Source organism: Micrasema longulum, unplaced genomic scaffold (assembly GCF_059751315.1).
Source record: "Micrasema longulum isolate JH-2025_06_02 unplaced genomic scaffold, ASM5975131v1 h1tg000678l, whole genome shotgun sequence".
Lineage (NCBI taxonomy): Eukaryota > Metazoa > Arthropoda > Insecta > Trichoptera > Brachycentridae > Micrasema > Micrasema longulum.
Window position 1 is genome coordinate 772,036 of NW_028277874.1, and position 23,029 is coordinate 795,064.

Consider the following 23,029-nt stretch of genomic DNA (forward strand, 5'->3'; position numbering starts at 1 on the left):
TCGCATTTATCATACCTATGCTGTGTTTGGGGTTTTGCAACTAAGAGCAAAATTTCTGAGGTGCAGATTATTCAGAATAGAGCGATCAGAAATGTGTTTCACCTACCGTATGATACTCATGTAAGGGACATTTATTTTGAAACAAAAATCATGCCTTTTAGCATGCTTTCCTATTTCGAGATAACTGACACTATCATTAATACTACTCTCGACTCAATGCACAGTAACATAAAGCCAGCTTTCATTGGAGACATCCATCGGTACAGTACTCGATCAAAAAACAATATATATATTGGATCTGTGAAGTCTACGAAGTTTGGTACTAGATCTTTACAATACATAGGTTTCAAGGAATTTAATAAATTGCCACAAAAATTTAAAGTACCTATTTCAAAATATAGAAACAGGACGTGCGAATTGAAGAATTATTTTTTCCAGAAGTACTTTGAATAAATAATGTTAGTTTATAGAGAATGCGCATCTTGAACATATACCTTTTAATATTTCACCGTTTTTGCTTGTATATGTAATTTTTAATACTATTTAAATGTTATTTGTGTTTTTTTCTTTTTATATACTTTTTTTGGCTTGTATACATAATTTCAATTTTTTCAACGTTTTTGATAGAAAAAATTAACCTGTATTGGGTGTGCGCATATTTTGTTAATTAAAAAAATGATTTTATTTTGTACTAGTTCAGTATGTATATATACATCCATGTAATTTTAAAACTTTTTCAATTTTCTTTCCCAGATTGCATAATGTAAACATTATTTTGAATTTATTTCCATGCCTAGTATTCTGTTTATTCTGTTATTTTCAAGTATTTTTCATACCCTTTTTAATTTGTAGTATATCATAACTTTAATTTTTCTGCTTTTGTTAAATAATATTATAGTTTAAAATTTAAAAACGTCTCTAAAAAAAATATTATCTGTATGTCCCTAAATGAGTTTTTTTTAAAAAAACTCCTTGGGAATATTGTATATAATTATGTATAATATGTTTTCAATATAATAAAAAAAAAAAATTAAAAAAATATTTGCAATACTCAAACATTTAAGTATCAACCCATGTTCAGAGATTGAAAATCACTGCTTTATCAAACGCAAGATTTTGTTTGAGTTGCATCATCTTTTTGTAAGTAGATAATATACATTTATAAATACATTATACTCCACGTTAATAGTGACTTCACCTCATTTTACATAATGACATTTCATAAATTATTTTTAAATTTGCGAGTAAAAGATATCATATCACCATCATTCCTTTTCCGAACCTAATGGCGCATAGGGCAGTCCATTGGTGCACTAATCGCAGCGTATCTTGATCATTTTTTGTTACATGAAGGCAAGATGATTAGTCTTACGCTCCAGGTACCAGTCCAGGGACTATGAAATATTCTAGTGTAAAAACTCCTTTTTAAATAAATATTTCATGCCAACCATGTCGAGAATCGAACCCGAGACCTCTTGCATGGTAGGCAAACGCGCTGACCATTACACCGCTAGGCCGACGAGATATACCTTTATAAAAAATCAACTAAGGGACTGTAATTTACATACATAGTGCATTGATAATCTTGATCCAGGAAAATAAATTTTTAAATGTACATTTTTGTCGTAGAATCTAAATTTATACTGTGCTGCAGCAAGCGTTTTTCTAAAAAGAAAAACACAACTATTTTTTCACTTGTAAACTTGTTAATTAATTTATTAACGTAAAGATACATGTTAAAAAAAATAACGTATCCCTAACTCTATGAGACTAAGGAGCCTAGTAAATAAAAAAAATCCAAAATTATTTTACGTTTATATTTTATGAACGTATTTTTTTTATCCCTACTTTATTTTTTTGGTTGTGGTTTATTTTTTATTATGTATCTAAGTACATAAAAGAAATCAAGTGCTTAGCCACAGTGGCCAGCGCGCGACGCCGCGCGGTCACTCAGGACACTACACTTGTTACCATATGGTTGAGTTCACCGCGCCTGCACCGCGCCGCAAAACGCTCGCCACTATTAAGTTAAGTTTAGTGCCAAAATACGGCGTTTATCGGCAAAAAAATAATAATGTACTTAAAATATATGTATATATAATAAAACAAAACAAGTGTTTGAAATGTAAAAAATACAAGAAAGTATTCCTCCCAGCTTCACTAGATACAATATGTAATACCGGTTATAAAGCTACATGTATTTATAAGGGGCGAACCGTATATAGAAGAGATTATGCGCAGCTTACCATTATATTTGACTAACCACGATAATGTTTTACGGTAATTTTATTTACAGAAAAACAAATAAATAATTACTATTTATTTTAAACTATTTTCACCGTTTGTATTTTTATCCTAATATAAATATTAATTTTAATAAAGCGCGCCCAGCGCCTGCGGTGAGCCAAGAAACTAGCCGATTATTCCAGCTTATTTTTTCATACAAATAAGTATACTATATTTGTTTTTTCTCCTAGATTAAACTTGCAGATTACACAAATTATTTGAAGATTCTTGATTTGGAAAACAGTATTTCAAACATTGTTTCTTAAGGACTATTTTTCTTTGAGATGGTACTTTAGACATAAGACCATTTACTTTCATGCGTCATATTGCAGGACATATGGAGCTTGACGCGGTCGTTTTTAGCACTATTAATTTCTATAACAACTCGGCCAGTTGACATTTTAATTGAATATTTAATATCGACTGAATTCGTAGTGCTATTTTTTATTTATTTTTTAATAAGTTATGTAATAAAGTAATTGATAATATATCTATATAATATAATATATCACGAAGTTACGTCGTTTGAGTTGATTTCATGGATGAGAGTTGTTCTATCACACAGAAAAATATCAATTTATAGTATATATTACTTACATTATATTATGTACTTTCTATGTAAGTACAAATATATGATATTTTTTTATAGCTTACCTGTAAATAAAATCACCATACGCCACCGGTATTTATTATACATGGCCAAGCACTGAGTCAGTTCGTAAACAAATAAATAAATAATTATAAACACCTTAAAACCGATAATTTGTCAAAAAAATTCATAAAAAATGTATTATTTATTTTCTTACAATAATTTGAAAAGGTGACATAAATTTGCTTGAAAACAAACAAACCAGCCAGAAGCCAGCTGTCAAACTTTTTTTTCTATTTAATGCCGACGGCCAAAATAAGCGGAAAAAAATAGAGACGTACTTAGGAATACAAGTAATCAAAAAATAAACTAGCCGATTAAAAAATTTGGTGGATACGCGGGTAAATAAATCTTCAATTACATGTAAATTTTAAAAATACACCCGGGCTGCAAAGGTTAATCAAAAGAACTAACAATTTGTTTTTATAAGTGTTTTTTATTAAATACATAAATTTAAAAAATTAACACAGTTTCGCTCGTATTTATTAATTTAACATCAATATTATTAAAATACTGCTTTCCTTTGAAAACGAGATAATATAATAATTTTCTTACATAATAAAAGACAAATCAAACTATTCTCGTACAGTAAATTTTAATATCGTTACAAATACAATTCAAAATATCAAAACAGTTTTAATAAGGAGAAAACTGTTAACCAAAGTTCTTGTAATCATGTTTTTTTTATATGGTAAAAAAGAAGTATTAGCGATTTATAATTTACCGAAATATTTAAATTTTGGTGTTCGTGAGTCCGCAACACTAGCCACGGACCACACCCTGATTTATTGATAATTTATTTAAAGAAAATCTGTAGAAAAAGATGAAGCTTTTACGTGACTGATTTCACTTAATACCTACATTATACGGAATGGTAAATAATATTTAGAGGATTGATTTGAATAATTATTTATTTATTTAAACACTTTATATACACATACAGTACACACCATATAATAAAAAACAAACGGGAATTTCTAATTTCTAATTTGACATGCCCACGCTGCACCAATGAGTATTTTTTTGTAGCCATGTTGACAGCAATATGTTTGACAATCTGTCAAAGTTTGACGGCGATCGGATGCTCAGTATTCTGTCAGTCTTTCAGCGCCTGTTTTAGTGAGTCGAAAAATTGCTGTGAGGCGATTTTTACAAAGGATAAAAAACTGGCGCAACGAGCGTGTCTCAAATTTCGTGTGCCGAATCATTGATAATGTTGAATAAAGCCTTTGGAGAATGGTGTATGTCGAGAACACGGGCATACGAATGGTATAAGAGGTTTAAAGACGTTCGTGAATGCTTAGATGATGATAAACATACTGGACGTCCAGCAACGTCAAGTACCGAAGAAAACATCGAATCGGCAAAGCGAATCGTGTTGAAAAATCGATGTGTACCAATCCGAGAACTTTCTGTGTCTCATCATTGAGGTGTTTTGGGTATGAAACGCGTCACTGCCCCCCTTGTCCCAAAAACACTGGAGGAATGTGGAAGGACAATTCGTGGATTTTACATTGGGATAAAACGCCGTCTCATACAGCGGTGATTGTTACGGAGTTTTTTGCCAAACATTCGACTTATCTCATCAGCCAAGCACCGTATTCTTCAGACCTGGCCCCGTCTGACTTTTTTCTTTTCCCAAGACTAAAATTTCGCTTTGAGACGATTGATGCCACAAAAGAAAGTTCGTTGCGAGAGCTAAAGACCATACCTTTTTTTTATTTTTTATATGGGAGTTGCATTATTTTTTACCTAGCTTATAATATACAAGGTTTATATTTCAAAAAGAGGATTGTTCTGCAATAATATTACATTATTTTAGCTAAACTATTAGAATCAGGAAGGATATTCTAATGTGGGCCAATCGGGTACTTCTCAGCATTTGCTCGTGTGGAGAGGAAACCACTTAAAACTCTTCAGGAGAAGCCGGCCTGTTGCCAGTTGTGAACCGCCCTTCCGTTCCACTAGAAGAGTGTTCGGCATTTTGTTCCCTCCATACCATACCTTTGCAGGCCGATGAAAAGTGCACGGACAATGAGGAAGTTCAGTGTTTTTTTAAAAAAAAAATATCTGTTAATAGACTGTTAAACTAAGTCAAATTTTTTTTAAAAATTTTTATGTATCGTATTATCGGCGCTATGATTTTTCAAAGTTTTGTATTTCTGAAATAACTCCGCGTGTAACGTCAGAGGTTCATTTCAGCTTATTCTCATTCAGTTCTTCCCATTGGTCCAGAAGCGGCAAGCAGACCGGAAATCTTCCATAGCTCTCAGATCATAGGTTGATTCACATGAACCATTGACGTCATTTAAAGTAGTGCGTTTTTATCAAAATATTTATTATTATTTTTTTCTGTACATTTTCAAGAAACTTTCCTTTGCAATTTAATGGTCTAATTTTTACCCCGCGTAAGAAAACATTATTTGTATCCAATTTCCTGTAGGGCTGAAGTTCCTCATTAGATTAAGGGTTGGCATCAATGTATCGTCGCAAATGGCAAGTATTTTAAAGGGGATAATATTTTTTTATTGAAAATTAAATTTTGCGTTTTTTTGCCAAATTCCCGTTTATTGTTTATCATAAGGTACATATGCATAAAGGCGGGCATATTATAATTTCTTCCTATCTACCGAAACCGTTCAATTAAAAAAAATATATATATGAGTGGTAAAACAGAAAGTACAATATAACCTTTTCGTTATAAAACAAAACATTAATGTCCATAAAATTTTTTTAGAAATAAAAAAATATTAAATATCTACACTATACTATGAAGAGAGGAGGGGGCAAAGAAGGGTAAAATTATTGATTATTATCATCATCATCGTCATTTCTCTGTCTGCACCCGGTGGTGAATAGGTCACTGCACTGGAATTCCAGTGAGGGAGTTCAGTGCTACAGTATATTGGATATCAACATCATTCCCTTTGCACACCTAATGATGCATAGGGCACTGCATTGGTTCAAAAATCGTAGCGTCTCTTGATCATTTTTGTTACATGAAGGTAAGGTGATCAGTCTTACGCACCAGATACCAGTCTAGGGACTATGAAATGTTATAGAGTTAAAACACCCTTTTATAAAATATTTTATATCAACCATGTCAGGAATCGAACCAGAGACCTCTTGCATAGATATAAAAAATGATTTCTTATAGGGGGTAAAATTTAGAGTATTAATTGTAAAGTTTCTCGAAAATATATGAAAAAATGAATTAAAATTATTTCAGTAACAATAAATGTGAACCACTTTAAATTAACAACTTTAAGCTGTCATCAAGCGGAGGCGATATTCTCGGCTTGGCCACGTGCTACGGATACCTCCCGAGAGCCTTAACCACGCTTGCCTACTTTACAAGGCATCAGGTTCTCGACGTCCTGGACGTCCACTGCTGACTGTTCGTCGGCAGTTCATGTCAGAACTACGAGACGCAAACCTGACTTGAGAGGATGCACAGGAGCTGGCAGCCGACAGACATGTCCGGAGGATCTTCGTGGACACCATATGCTCCAACCAGGCAGCTTACATGGAATGATGATGATGACTTTAAATGACGTCACAAGTTCTTCTAAATCAACCAATGATAGAGCGTTGTGATAGATTTCCAGTTTCCGGGACAACCCATTAATCAGGACAACTCATCAAGGAGAACTAGTGACGTCATGAGCGATGCAATTAAAAAAATACGGAACTTAAAAAAAATCGTAGCAATTATAATACAATTCTTTAAAATATTTTTAAATTTTTTTTGTTTTTTTAATCTATTAACATTTTTTTTTAAAAGCCGCTAAAATTCCTCATTGGAGATTATAAATATGTATCTTAACAATATTTTGAATATGTCCAAACGTTTATAGATAGGTTATTTAGATCTAAATTTATTGATCGAAATGGGGATGTTTAACCATAGGCAGAATTAGGAATGTTACACAGTGTGTAAAATGGTCACCTTAACCAACCAATGACAGGTTATAAGCCTTGTAAATGCCTATACTTCCTAAGACTTTCATATTCCTTTCTAAAAAATGTTTTTCCTCTCTGTTGCAATGAATTTAGATCTGAATAACTCCCTAGGAAGGAAATCCAGCCTATCTACAAACATTTGGACATACTCAAAACATTTTTGATTAAGCTAACTAATATAAGAAGCATAAAAAAAATTGTTTTCAGGCGTTGCTTAGAAGGTGAAATGATCCAGCTGGATGAATCTCACCCACGTGATAAAGGTTTTTGCTCTTTTAATTCATAAAAGTCAAAAGATGGAAGAGTTGAGGAAGGGTGGATGTTTTAACATAGGCAGAATGGTGAATGTTACACAGTGTGTAAAGTGGCCACCTAAATCAGCCAATGACAGGTCATAAGCTCTGTAAATGCCAAGAGTTCCATATTCCTTACTCGAAAATGTTTCCCCTCTCTGTTGCAACAAATTTAAATATCAATAACTCCCTAGGGAGGAAATCCAGCCAGTCTGCAAGCATTTGGACATACTCAAAAAATTGTTGGACAAAACATAATAATTAAATACACTTCATTGTTTTACTGTTTTACTATTAAGAAAACAAGTCTTTAAAAAAAAACAGTAATTACTATAAACCAAAATTATAGGCCAATATGGAATTACAGTGTTTTTCATATATTTTTTTATTTGTGAATAAATTATTAAACTAAGCGAGATTTCTTTTTTAAATAGCGTATTATCAGCGATATGATTTTTCAATGTTTTGTAATTTTGAATTTCGAGTTGTAGAGTTCTGCTGAATGGTGAGTTGACCGGAAATCTATCAGAACACTATATCACCGATTGATTCTTAAGAACCTTTGACGTAATTCAAACTAGGTAATTTTTGTTAAAATATTTTTTTTTAAAATGTTTTCGAGAAACTTCACCATATAAATATACATAAATACCCTTTTGTTGTAACACAATTTATTAATATGTATGATTCTTATTTAGAAACTTTGCTGGTCTGTCTTTAAACTGTATTTTTTTAATGTTACTATATCATTGTTGACTGTTTGTTTCTTTAAAATAAATAAATAAATAATACAATAAAATTCATTAATTTTTACCGCGAGTAAGAAAACTTTTTTTATATCCAATTTCCCGTAGCACTGAACTTTCTCATTGTTGTTTTATACATATTGCTAAATACAATGCCAAAAAAGTATACTTGTGTACTTGTATAAAAAAATACATTCAAATAAAACACAAAAAAAGTTAAAAGTATATAATATAAAGTTTGTTAAATAAAGTTAGGTATTTTTTTTGTATATGCGTGTTTCAAAAAAACACTACAGAAAATATTGCTTATATAACAATACGTCGTATTCTTTTAATTTATTATAATGTTAATTGACAAATGGTCTAACAGCTTTTTTTTCAAGTCGTCGCATATATTTTCTGCAAAGCCACTCGATTCCGATAATAAAAAATGCCGCCAAGAAACCTGAAATGTTAAATATGTTAAATATATTAAATAAATTATAAATATAATAACAAATTTCTCAAATGTCATAACAGAAATATATTATTGTTTTAACATTTAGCGCCTAGAGGTAGGTACATGATAAAGTGTACATACAATGCAATGGGAGGAATTTGAGTAGGAAACTCCTTGATGATTTTCCGAATGTTTGAGTTTACTGTTATCATATTGATGTGCCATATATATATATGTATTAAAAAAAAACTCTTTTACTTCACAAAAGTCAACAGATGGAAAAGTTGAGGAAATGTGGATGTTCAAACATGGTCAGAATGGTGAATGTTACAGAGTGTGTTACACAGCCCTGTAAATGCCTAGACTTCCATATTCCCATCTCAACAGTGTTATCCCTCTCCGTTGAAATATTTTTTTATTTTTTTTAATGTTTCTCATCGTATTAGTATATTTGTGGTGATATACTCATGTGTCTGTCAACTAATTGCTAGTCCCATCTCAACACAGGACTTTTAGTCCCATAGAGTTGGGACATATGTCTCAAATAATGTACAATAAACTTATGTATGTAAATAAATAAATAAATGAGGAAGATCTGTGTTTTTTTTAAATGTTAATAAACTAGCAAACCAAACCGAAAATTAAAAGAAAAAAAAATATATGTTTCGAATTATCAGAGCAATAATTATTTTGAGTTTTGGGATTATTAAATTATTCCGCGTGTGACGTCAAGTTCTGCTGATTGGTGAATTGGCTTCACGTAAACCCGAAATCTATCATAACGCTGCATAATTGGTTGATTCTGAAGAACTAGTGACGCCGCTAAAAGTAGTGAGCTTTTATTAAAATATTTTTTTCAATTTTATTTGTACATTTTCAAGAATTTTCGCAGGAAAACTAAATTCTCAAATTTTTACCGCACGTTAGAAAACATTTTTATACCAAATTTCCAGTAGTTTTGAACTTCCTCATTAGAACGAAAATAGCATAATATTATAATTTGATGATTGATTCTTAAATCGCTTTCGCGAAGATATCGCGAAAGCGTATCACTCGTCTTTTATTTCTATAATAAATTACTGCTTCTATGATTAGGTAAAACAAAATTTATTTATTTATTTTACATAAACGGCAGAAATTGCCTTTAACATATATTGAACATAAATATGAAAAAAAAATTAAAAAATACATATATAGAAACATAACAAAAAATTATAAAAATTGCATAACTATAACAATAGTAACAAGCAGGTAAATACATAAAAGCAACCAAAAATAATAACGAAATAAATACATAAATATGAAAAAACAAAAAAGGAAAAAACATTTTTAAATTTTTTATAACTATCAAGTCCAGAACCAAATATATCAGCCTTGTCCTCATACTGATTGCCATATCTATGGAGCCTAGGGATAGGCGAGTGCATGTGATAGTTGGTTCTAGAACTTGCAGAACAAAAAGGAGATCTGTGGCGGGTATGTCGACCAGGTACACGGAAACACACCAACTCGATAATGTGATAAACGATGTGATAAACGAAAAAAAAACATATGTGTATACACAATAAATACCGATCGAACCCGAGACCTCAGGAATAGTAGGTAAACGTGCTAAGCACTATCTTACAAGGCGGACTTTTCTCCACTCTTCCCTTTTCGGGATTTTTACCCGAGAGCAGCCATTTAGTCAGAAACACTCGTCCAGGATTCTGGTTATATTGCACACACATAACTGTATTCTACATCTGCCGGGACACAGACAAGACTTATAATTAAGTAGTGCAAATATAAACATGATTTTCAACAAAAATTGCGGAAATAATCTGGATGTATTCAAATCTAAATATGTTAACATTGTATTATTTAATTTCATTATAAGTTTGACGAAAAGCAGTTGACATTGATTTTCAAAGTAGACTTGTTTACCTCAAAACTAAAAATTTACATAAAAGTTTAGGCGATTATAATATGGATTGATAGCAGACGTGTTATATAACACGTGTAAACATTTATTGAGTGTTTTTTTAATACACATTTTAGTAAGATATTATTTAAAATATTTAAGTTTGTAAGTGAAAATTCGTGATGGAAGTTCATTGTCATTTATTATATAAATAAATGACGAGGTAAATTTGGAATATCCAGTGACCGGTTTCATCGCTTTTGCAACATCTTCGAGACCGGTATCTTTATTAAGGAGTTCAATTTATATACAACCTTGTGAATTATCGATGGGGAGTCCGATCTCACCCGTACTTGCAGAATTTTTATGGACTTAATTGAAAATAAAATAGTAAACCTAAATTTATTTCAATATGTTAAATTCTATCGTCGATATGTCGATGATATCATTATTTCGTGGGTTGGAACAAAACGCCAGCTTGCTATGTTCCTTATAGAATTAAACTCAGTTAATAAGTCAATCCAATTTACAATGGAGTTAGGAGGGGAAATATCAACTTCTTAGACTTAAAATTAAATATAGAATCAAACAAAATACATTTTAATATTTTTAGGAAACCAACGTATAGTGATAACATTATACATAATAATTCTCGACATTATATTTTACATAAATTGTCTATATTTCATTCCTTATTCATAGACTGTTATTCGTACCGCTTAACAAACATAATTATAACAATGAGTTAAACATAAATAAATAACGTATATAATAATACATTAGTTGATAACCCAATAAGAAAGAAACAAAAGCGTCTAAAATAAAAAATTAACCCAAAGTTTGACAACAAATAATAATAATAAAGACCGAATCCGTTGGGCAAAACTTTTGTTATTGGAAAAACTAGTGATAAAATTGGACAAATAATAAATAAAAATAAATGCATCGCAGCCTTTTACAATAATAATTCCTTCCCTAATTTGTTGGTAAATACTAAAGACAAAAAAGATAAGTTTTCCAACTTAGGAACTTACCTTCTTAATTGTAACGACTGTACTGATCCTTAAGATAAAAATAACTTTATTTAATTTACTTTCATACAACTTTGAATTATTTATCCTTACCTCTGTTTTGTATAAATACATTGAACTCCTTAATAAAGATACCAGCCTCGAAGATGTCGTGAAAGCGATGAAACCGGTCACTGGATATTCCAAATTTGTGGATTAAAGTATCACTTGTCTTTTATTTATATAATAAAATATATTATTTAAAAATATGAAATAACTTTCGTCCTGATAAACTATCAACTTAGTTTATCTTCGAGTGCCTAGACATAAGTGTTAGGAAATATATATTATACGTGGGTATATACTGAAGGTGGTAATCAAAACAGAAAGTTTTACTTTAAAACAGTTATTATTCCGAAAGAGCTAAAACGTTTTTATGAAAAAAATAACTGTTACTACAGTGAATACATTTCGAAAAGATCCTGAAAATAAACAAACGAAATGCGTGGCACTTGCGTGATCGGTAGGGGCCAGTTTTTAAATTCAAACTATGAATATCTCTTGTTCTCATTTTTTCAATCTTTCACATTGAGTGGTTTCCAATAAATACAATGTAAAAGAAGCAAGAATATTAAATTACATATTGATTTAAGTTAGTAGGTACACGTACAATGCATTATGTTTTAGTTAATTAAATATACCAGACCAAAACATTACTTCATTATTAACACCTGATGTGTGAATTAATAATGAAGTGATATTAGTGAATATGAAGTGACTGTGTCCGGGGAGGTGAAAACTACAATTTTAAAACTACAATTCTACGGTGAAAAATTATACCAGATTATTGATTATTATATTTTTCATTACACTTTACATTTAAACATGCGTATTGAACAGACTACATGAATTCGGCAATAGTTATTCCCACGTATCGGATATAATATTTAGTAACAAAACCAATATTTTGAGTTTGTTCAAATTTTTGTATTCAACTCCCGGGGAGCTGTTGACATTAACATATTACAACAGAGATGAAGGACATTTTAGAGAAGGTTATATAGAAGTTTAGGCATTACAGGGCTTATGACCTGTCATTGGCTGGATTAAGTGGCCACTTTACACCCTGTGTAACATTCACCATTCTGCCCATATTTGAACATCTATATTCCTTCAACTCTTTCATCTGTTGATGTTTGTGAAGTTAAAGAGCTGAAACCTTTGTTTATGCGGGTGAGATTCATCTAATTGAAATATTTCACCTACATGCTTAGTAGCAACGCCTGAAAATTTTATTTATATGTATTTTATTTATGTGTAGAAATCGCAAAATATTGTTTTTGTTAGTGTTAAGTAGTGATTTAAAAAAACGTGTCATTTCGGAAAATAAGTAAACATATTTCTTATTTAATTTAGCCGTTTAGCAAATCAAACAAGCTTGCCGGTTATTCTAATCTTTTGTTTTATTTTGTTTCAATGAAATCATTTTAATGCTTTCTGGGGCCCTCGTGATCTGCGGTACAGTGTTTGAAAATCACTTATATTATAATTTACAAGTATGTTTTCTATTGTTTTTAAAACAATAAAGTCAAGCTAAAGGATTAGCTATTGATTTAACATCAACACAAACACTACAGAAAATATGAACAATAACAAGAAGCGAAGACGAAAAAAATATTGAAAAAATTTAGTTTATGGAAAGTGTTTATAAAGTGGATATACAGTTTTCTAAAATTAAATAAAACCTTTTTGTTACCTACGCTGTTCCCCCTTTAATCCTAATCTAGTCTTTGTCGACTAACACTTACCTTTATTATCGATTAAACCAGCTGGTCCAAAAAAAGTGTTGCAATAATAATAGTATTTGGCTGATTTATAAAGCGTCATTTTTGTGAAAAATCACATCAAGTGCGCTTTACAATTGTAAACTTAAACTTACATTCTACTTAAACTAAAGTGACATATTATATTTTCTGATTTAAAATATAGGGTATTATAATAATCTAAAGAAGTTTTAGTTGGGATCTGAACTGACTGGGACTGTCGATGATTCGTAAGTTTGAAGACAATTGGTTCCAGGCAGAGGGGCCGGTAACAGCAAAAGCACAATCTCCAAATCTAGTGTTTGGGGAGCGCCGGATTTCGACAAGTTTTCCTCTTCCTGAATCAAATGCTGACCTATAAGTATATTTTCTTTGACATGTATTTTTCTTAATACAAAGGTCTGATAGATATCTTGGAGCCATTTTATGAAGGGATTTGACTACTGTCCAGCAAAGCTTGTATTTTATTCTCTCTGGGCTTTTTAACCAGTGCAAATCTCGAAGATGTTGTGAGATGTGAGAATATTTTTTTACTACCGTATAAGCCTTGCTGCTGCATTGAAAACAGATTGAAGTTTATTAGTTTGATATTTCGGGAAATTTGCGTATATTCCATTACAGTAATCTAGACGCGAAACGACATAAGCATTTCACAAGAGCTTTAGTTGCGTCCATGGGAATATTTCTCCGTACGGTTTTGATCTGTCGGAGATGGAAGAAACCAGCACTTACCGTTTTATTGACCTGAGAATGAAGAGAAAGGTCTGAATCTAAATGAACACCCAGTGGTTTAACATTAATACTAGGGGTAAGATCACAACCGGTGATTGATATTGGAGATCGGTCTAAAAGGTGTTGTCGCTTTTTTGTTGCTGTCAATAGAAGTTCAGTTTAAGATGGATTGAGTTTGAGTCTGTTTGATGACATCCAGTTATTGCAATATAGATTATTTCCGAAAAGGTCACTTACCCAAAAACAAAACGAAAAAACACCCTTGCATATCATCCATATTAACTGTGTGATTGTTAACTTCTGCAACTTTTCCCACATTCCAACAGCGATCCCTATTAGGCAAATATTCACTCAGCCACTTTTCTATCAGACCAACCTGATGCATTCGTTTAATCCTGTAAAATAAGAATACTCAATATTATTATAGTAGTCTCACTTTGACTAATAAAGTGCATAGTGCTTACTCTTCATTAATCATGGCGAGATAAGGACTGTTTTTTCCGAGAGCGATGGCCATGTGTTCATCAACAAACTCCTCTGAACCTGAAGTGAAATAAAAAGTAAAAAATAATGATGGAAAATCGTGAAAAAAAACGCTTGTAGCTTATAATATTATCATTCACTCGTGACATTTTACAAATTCGTTAAATATCTGCCAATCATTGAACATTTTTAATGTTTTCTCAAAGATTAGGTGCTCCATCTCATTCTTTGATTTGTTTGATTATACAAAATCTTTCTTGGCCATTTTCAACTAATATTCACCCAGCATTATGTGGTCATGTCTTGTTCCAATATGTTTTTTGTGATGAAGACCTAATTTTATGTTAATGTTGTCATATTTATTACTGGTAAATACTACTGCTTTTTTAAAGGCTATGGTTGGATTTGCTCACAAATAAGCGATTTAAGGGAAAAAAAAATCACTATCGAAAAGGTTTTCTTATTCAGTAATTTATGATAATGCTTTCATCTCTATTTTACCCTTGTTTTTCCATTTTTTCATCGTATATTCATTTGATTTAACCAGGGGTGACAATTTCTTAATTTGTTTTAATATAATATGGTTATGAAAATTAATTAACTATTTTTGCGATGTTCTGAAATCATTAATCGTACTAGGTAGAAATCAAATCTTACTCAAGGCAAAGTCACATCTGTCATTCCGCAGAAACTCTTTTTTCATGATGTATTGCAGATTGATTTTCCAGTCCAGAAGGGCGTGTTTTCCTTGGCGCACTAGCTCCACGTTTTCTGCCGTCTCCCCGTGATGCAAAATGGCTCCGGAATACAGACTTCTGAATTTTTCATCATCTATTCCCTGTTTCATAAAATAAAATGTTTAACTGTTTCATATGACCCGGATACGTTTTAATTGTAGTAATAACGCAGTGCCTTATGTATTTCTGGGTACGGGTAGGGAAATAATAATAATAAACCACTTAAATCTTTACCAATCACTAATTAATGTTTTGTTTTTTAAGCCCATCAACAGGCCAGCAAAGTCTCTTATAGATTGGCATCAAAAAATTATCTTTAAAATTAAATTCAGATACGTCGTCTAAACTTAACCTAAACGTTCTCAGGAATTATTTTGAACTCCAATAGGTATGGTAATAGCATCTTGTGGTCTTTAATAATCCTTATTTATAAATTGTTCTGCACTGCTCTCTATTAGATATGTAATACATTAAAAAACTACTGATATCGAGGTTTGGATGTCTCAGTCTCAATAGAAAACAAATGTTGACCCAGATACAACCCTTGCGATACCCGTAAGACGAGTATCAATTTTAATAACGTAACGACTATCTACCTTACACTATGAAATTAACATGTGGGTACACCATCCATAGATTAATGACACACACGCGCTTAATGATTTTACCAAAAATCTAGAGCGTCGACCGAAGAAGCAACTCAGCATTTCCTGTTTAATATAGTAAATTTTATTGTCCAATATCCACATTATTGCATATTGGATGATTTCTAGCTCAATAACGCAATCAGATAAAACGTTCTGCAGTACATTAACATCATTTCCGCCATATACACGTGAAGAGCAAGATGACACGACCTTTAAAAAGACCATAGGGCGTGGTAATATTAGTCAGTCAAGCTAGTGAGTTCAATTAAGTTATCGCCGTTACTCTCACCCTTCATAACCAAGTTCCGTATCTTATTCAATATTAATAAAAACGCATTGAGCCTCGACACCGTTTCTTCTGTTTATCTCCAACTGGTGTAGGAGCTCCTGCATCAACAGTAATAAATCAAAATGTAAAAACACATGATTGTGTTCAGGATTGTGAGCAATTATTTTTCGCAATCTAACCTTGAGGCAGTCTTCAAGGAAGGTGCCCTTGCGCATGCTCCAGGTTATGGTGGCGGAGTGCTGCAGTAGCTCATGAACACTGGTGATGGGAGCTTCCTGGCGGGGGAAGGTGAGGAAGGCTACCAAGTTCCCGCAGTATGTAGTGACCACCACCAGTACCACGAGCCACCAAGTCCCCACGACCAGTCGTCCGCTGTCAGCTTGGGGAAGATACATGCCGCCTTGTATGGAAAATAGGATGCTGATTATTTTACGGTAAAAACTAAAAAATTCAAATTGTTTCAGAAGCAAACTCCGATGTGCCTTCATGATACTCTTCGAAAAAAAACCCTTATTCGAAAACTAAAGCTAGGGTATGTTTATAAAATAATAATCTGATTTACGAAAAACATTTTAAGGATTAGTTCCTTGCATCATGTGATATAAACTTTAAGTATCGCGATACACACTATAAAATCACTCCTCGGGAAAGAATATAAAATTCAATAAATGTCGTTTTTCAGTTAATTACAATTTTTTGTTACTACGAGAAAAAAGAAGTAGACAAATGAATCAATTGTAACAACCTTGTTGAAGTAAAGCGCCATACATGTACCAAAGGCAGTTATGTAATGTAGCCAGACCTCCTCTCTTTATGTTGATATTTTCATCATAGAAAGGACTCAGGTGGTGGACGACAAAAAGAGCTGGTCCCATTAGGATGACAGAAACCCCCAAACACAACCATGTCTGAAACACAAAGTGAACACCTCTTCAAAAGTAAACATCTCAACGTTGGGTGGTTAAAACATCTAAAGCAATAATTGCATCTGTAATCACGCTGAATTTGGTGGGTAAAATAATTACGTCAGAGGCAAAGGGCGCCATGAATAGCAGCACCCTGCTAAGTTCCCTCGGCCTGGATACCAGAAAGGCGTAAGGCTGCACACTGACGGGGATAGTGAAGTTTACTCTGTTCTTCCTGTCTTGCGTCACTGTAAAGGCACTGGCAGCTAGCAAAACACTCCGCGACTCCAATATCCTCAATGCTGCCTCCATAGACGCCTTTTTGCGAGCGTCTGGATCAGAAATCTAGAACGAAGACAATATATGCATCACAAGCATTGTGTCAACTCTTTCCTTCTTATACATCTTATAAGTCATGTACTGCATAACGGCTCAAACAAAGACAAACAAAATAGTTATGGACCATGAGCATGTGTGAAATCTTTAAGCATATAGTATACTTTATCTTAAGCCTCCGATTTGTATACAAGGTATGTAGCAGAATAAAAAACTGGTTCGTTTATAGTTTCATCCAAATTGGAAGTATCAGTTGCATTGAAATTATTATTTTTATTTTTTAAATGTTAATTTTTTTAAGATTTTGGAAGACTTGGGTAATTTCTTGTTTCATATTGCAGGAATTTTATGGAGTTTGAACCGATCAAGCGGTACATCCGAACTGGCAGCCATAAGCTTAGTTATTCACCATGCCTGTGACTGTGTTTTGAAGTGTACGTAGGTATTTTGTGTATTATACAAAAACAAATAAACCATCACGCTGTTTCCCCGTAAGGATAGGCAGAGAGGATAGAACGCCACTTCACTCTATCTTTGCATACAGATCTCGCTTCCTTTACATTCATACATCTTTTCATGCACGTGCGCCGATTATTCCGACTTTTAACATGTCCAGCTTCAAGTATTTGTTGGAGTTCGTCATGCCATGTCTTTCTTGATCTTTGCATCCATCAACATTCGCATTGTAAATATTTTTAGCTGTTCTTTCGCTGTTCATTCGTCGCTCTACATGTCCGAACCAACGCAGAGCACCTTTCTTTATTGTGTCGATAGTGCTTATCTCAGCCTTACATAATGTACGGATGTCAACATTTGTTCATCTATCGTACATATTTTTTTCACACTCGCCTGAGAGATCGCATTTTGACAGCATTCAGCCTACTTTCATCCCTGTTTTTCCAAGTCCATACTTCGCTCCCATACATCAGGGTCGGGACCAGGACTCCATTGTGAACTGCTAATTTTGCCTCTTGCATTGATTTAAGTGCACCGTTCACTCTGTTCCCGGCACTCACCCTCCTTTCAATATCTCTCTCAGTCGTTCTTCCCAGATATACAAACTCCTCTACCTGTTTTAGTATAACCCCATTTACAGTGATTTCACATTTAGTCATACGTTAATTTCTTTCAAAAACCATCACATTTGATTTATTGACATTCATCAGCAAATCGCTTCCCTTGCATCGCTTCCCTTACGATGTATGTACATCGTAGACTTTTACCAAGAATAATTGCAGTTCCTCTTCGTTGTTAACAAGAACCACGGCATCGTCCGCATTCAAAAGACAATTGACAGTTAAATCACCCATTTTTGCTCATTATCACCCGTTATTATGCAACAACTAAGTATTTATTGCTTACTGTTATGCTCGTAGTATCGTATGAATCGTTGGAAAACTCATCTCGTAATTGAGCTGGTAATATTACGGTATACCTAAAACAAATAAAAAATATTTAAAAATTATTGTATTTGTTACTACCCTCTTTTGGATCATACGATTGGTTGGAAAAAAACGTTTTACTCACGTGAAATTCAAATTTTTTGACAACTCATTGACAATATCAAATACAAGACCTCTGTGTTCTCCTAAAAATCCCGATTCATTCAGTGTTATAATTGACCATGGTGGATTCTAAAATCAGATTAACTGGTTATAAAATCATAAATTCTAAAATGCGTTTACAGGATATGCATGCCGTGGTTGAGAATTTATATGAACCAGCCACTCACTCGCTAATTCCTCCCCAATACAGTGCGAAAAAGATAATAGCAGTTCGGACTCATAATGCCTAACTAGAATCGGCAAAATCGACGTTTCGCTGTCCCGTTTTTTCAACCCTGAAACTGAACCGATTTAAGTGTTTTTTTGAAGAAAGATTATCAAAACGTAATTTTCTAAGCCGGTACCTTTTGCGTTTTTTAAAAATAGTTTGCATACCGTACGACTGATAAAACTGGACGCTTTTAAGGGTTTTTAGATGGTTCTAGTTCCCACAAAAAATAAGGATATATTAATAGTAAATATCTATAGTGTGTACAAAAAATCACTGCTCTAGTGCCATAATCCAGGAAGAAAACACGGGAATACGTTTATATGAAGAAAAGTCAGACCGAGTTATCTCTTAAAGGGTTACAGGTAGTTTGATTTTTTAAACAATTCATAATTTTTTTGCATTTTCTTAAAGCACGATACTTAAAAAACATTATTTTATAATGTTACGTTGATCCGAGAAATGGTTCAAATGATATCTTATAATAACTTAAGGGCAACAAAAATACGCTGTGGGCTTAATGCTCACTGGTTTATGAAACTTGCAGATCAGCGTGATAATGAAAATACTCTATTGGGCAGAATGAAAGGTAGAAAACGACAAATCGATGATTTGGAAGCTAGCACATCGGCAGAATTATTAGAAGTCCATTATACATGGTCTAGGAATAGACGTATCTTGAACTTGAGTAATTTAGTAAATTTGCATTCAACTTTGAACGCGTTTTTCTCAAATCTAAGTTTTCCAAGACGTTAAACTGTATATTTTGAAAACCGCTCGACGAATACAAATGAGTGCATATGCTCAAATATTTGAGGCATTAAAAATTACAAAGTATAAAGGAAGGACCGTAAATACGCTACAAATATTGAAATAAAATCTCTCACATGAATGGTGACAATAGGCATATGTCGACCCCTAAATCCATGTTCAACGTGCGGAAATAGTTCATCTTGCATTCTTAATCCATCCACTGGTCTCCAATATCCAACCTGTTGGTATGATTGCAATAAGTCAACTCGAAAATCAAAAGAAAAACTTACGTCATGCAAAACAGAAAAGAGAAGAAAATAAATTAACCTGAAGCAATTGGACCATTGAAGTATTCGTATCACCTGGCATACTCCTCTTTTGAATGAATTTCCCCCATGTGTCAGAAGATCGGATTCTCCAAGAAGTGCAATTGTTGCATACGCTATTGGCATACAAATATTTCTGCCAAAAATTCAAATAGTTGGGTATAAATCGGAAAGAACAATAAAAGATAATGTTGAATAGATATTTTTTTATTCGAACCTCCACGTTCTCCACTAGAGAAATTCCTCTCAACTGCTTATTTGGTCTGATAGCTTCCCACTCCTCGTCAGAAACCTGAGATGCAACTTGAACTTCATCCTGGATGGCATTATCTAGGGCTAGTACAAAGCCTCTAAGAAGCTCTTTGCACTGGCAGATCAACCCACTCTGAAATAATATTACCGTTATTGGTAATGGTCAAATGTTATATATGGTCTGTCTTACTGTACGGAGTAGAGGCGTGGACTCTAAAAGTTAATATTATAAACCGCCTTGAAGCATTTGAAATGTGGATCCACCGTAAAATGTTAAGAATATCTTGGACCGATATGATAACCAACAATGAAGTATTACGTAGAGCCAATACTAATAGGGAACTATTCACCACTGTTAAGCTCCGTAAGATTTCATATTTTGGTCATGTGTTGAGAGGTGATAAATATGCCATACTTCAGCTTGTCGTGAAGGGGACGTAGAAGGGTAGGAAGAAAACAGCTTTCCTGGCCTCGAAACATCCGAGCATGGACCAGGATTAGAACTGTGGAGGAGCTGTTTCGCACTGCTCAGGATAGGGAAGCTTTCTCCCAAGTGATCGTCAACGTCGGGGGGACCCGACATGACACGTGAAGAAGAAGATTGGTAATGGCATTTTTTATTATGACGATATAAACAACATCATCCTTTACGTACTTATCCTCGTAATACTTACGCACCGCATACGCATACCATTGATACTACATTTTATAATTTGACATAGAAAATTATTCTTATACACCAGTTACCTGACAAGAGGGATCATCTCGCGTAACATTATAGATGATGGCGATGTTTTCTCCTTCGCCCATTATACTAGCAATATTTGAAATATTATCTTTTCTGCCATCTGTGTCTGATATAAAATAAAGCCATTGCGCCTTAGGGTGGACCATTCCCATAGATTTTGCCACTTCCATCACTGACAGCATTACATCTGTAGTTACAACTACAGCAAAATTTTCTCCTGCAATTCAAACATATTTAGAAGCAGAATTCGTAATGTTAGCACAAATTTGAATAATGTATTTAATTTATACTTACCTGTAAACTTTAATTTCAGCTTAGAAAGCGTTATGCCTATTTCATTTCGGCGTTTTAAATCATCATTTTCATGCTTCATTTTGAAGACAGATACGGCAACAGATGATACAGATTTGTCTTCAATTTCTACGGTCATGGCTGTCACAACGCGGCTCACCATGTCTCTATCTAAATACATAGTAATACGAATCAGTTTTGGATACAAATAAATAAACCATAACTCAATTTTTCTGAGAGGACAGAACGTTAAAAAATATTATTGGATGGCAGGCCCTACTATTTTTATATACAGGGTGTTCATTAAACCCTGTCACTTCCGAGATCACGATTATCAGTATGAGCAAGAAGACATATTGGCACATTAAAATATTTTTTAGAACTAGAAAAAAAAAAAAAAAAATCAAAAAAAGCTAACTTATTTAAGCTTAAAAGGTTGCTTACTTCTGCAGGGGAGAAACGAGGAGGGGGAGGGGGAATCTGATACGGCGCCGCGTTCCCCTCACTTCTCCCCTGCAGAAGTAAGCAACCATTTGTTTTTTAAGTATTTTTTTTTTTTTAATTTTCTTTGTTCTAAATACATTTTTTAATATGCTAATATGTCTTCATGCCCATACTGATCATTGTGGTTTTGGATGTGAAAGGATTAAACCTGTACATCTGTTTGTATTCGAAATAAATAAAACAAAATAAAATAAAATATGCTAAAAAAAACAATCGATATGCAACAATTAAAAGTTGAAAAATATAGCACTTTTTAAAAAAAATACAAAATTAATCTAAATCTTCATACATAAATATGTATGTATACATATAATATGCATATATACCCAATATATACAATACATAGTATGTAACTTATGTATTCTTGCCTCTATATGGCTAAAAATGAGGGTCCACTGTAAATATTGTCTTACTGAGGGTATCGTCGTGCAGCACGACCGCCGCCTTCCATCCGAAGGCGCGGCTAGAGCGCACGTCCAGCGCGAGCTGCGGCAGCTCCTGGCCGCGCGCCGCGAGCGGCACGGCGAGCGCCCCGCCGCGCGGCAGGCGCGGGCAGTCCGCCGCCGTCACGGCGAGCAGCGCCACGCGCTCCGCGCGCGCCGCGGCGTGCAGGCGCCACGTGGCGCGACACGACGCCACGCTCAGGATGGCCGTCAGATCTACGGAGAAACCACTTCATTAGCTCTTAACCGCCCGAGTATACTCGGGCGGTTATAACGTGCGAAAATTCCAACACCCGAGAAAATTGAAATAAAGGAAATTCGTTACCCACAAAAAAGTTTTCTCACGAGCGGTAAAAAGTAGAGCATTAAATTGTACGGCAAAGTTTCTTGAAAACATACAAAAAAAAATATTTTTAAATTAAAAACGAACTCCTTTGAACGACATCACTAGTTTATATGAATCAACCAATGATACGAGAGTTGTGAAAGATTTCCGGTTTACGGAACGTCAACGGACTAATCAGCAGAACTGACCGAGAAGAATCGGAAGAGAATTTGAGACGACACATGTGGAGTAATTTCAGAAACACAAAACGTTAAAAAATCGTAGCACTGATAAAATGATAAGTAATTTTTTTTTTTTAATTTTGTCCTAGTTTAATAGTCTATTAACAAATGAAAAAAATGTAAGGAAACCC

The 23,029-nt window shown here is 33.5% G+C and overlaps 1 protein-coding gene across 1 annotated transcript; it reads right to left on the reverse strand.

Annotated features, from left to right (window-relative positions):
- Nucleotides 1-8,151: 8,151 nt before the first annotated feature.
- Ir93a (Ionotropic receptor 93a) lies at nucleotides 8,152-22,327 on the reverse strand. The gene is made up of 14 exons (XM_088229564.1): nucleotides 22,302-22,327; nucleotides 21,388-21,555; nucleotides 21,093-21,310; nucleotides 20,311-20,478; nucleotides 20,095-20,229; nucleotides 19,902-20,006; nucleotides 18,769-18,875; nucleotides 18,604-18,676; nucleotides 17,026-17,250; nucleotides 16,746-16,908; nucleotides 16,180-16,400; nucleotides 14,985-15,165; nucleotides 14,082-14,387; nucleotides 8,152-8,382 (listed from the first exon to the last, which is right to left on the reverse strand). Exons 2-13 carry the CDS (start codon nucleotides 21,545-21,547, stop codon nucleotides 14,305-14,307), a joined length of 1,839 nt encoding a protein of 612 aa, XP_088085690.1. The 5' UTR covers nucleotides 21,548-21,555; nucleotides 22,302-22,327; the 3' UTR covers nucleotides 8,152-8,382; nucleotides 14,082-14,304.
- Between the last annotated feature and the right edge of the window lie 702 nt (nucleotides 22,328-23,029).

Excerpts from the sequence above, each read along its gene's own strand:
- Ir93a (XM_088229564.1), bottom strand. The coding sequence starts at position 21,547 with ATGGTGAGCCGCGTTGTGACAGCCATGACCGTAGAAATTGAAGACAAA. Across the intron at positions 20,479-21,092 it reads GAGATGATCCCTCTTGTCAG|AGTGGGTTGATCTGCCAGTG; the intron begins GTAACTGGTGTA and ends ATATTATTTCAG. Across the intron at positions 17,251-18,603 it reads ACGATACTACGAGCATAACA|ATTTCTGATCCAGACGCTCG; the intron begins GTAAGCAATAAA and ends TCTTCGTTCTAG.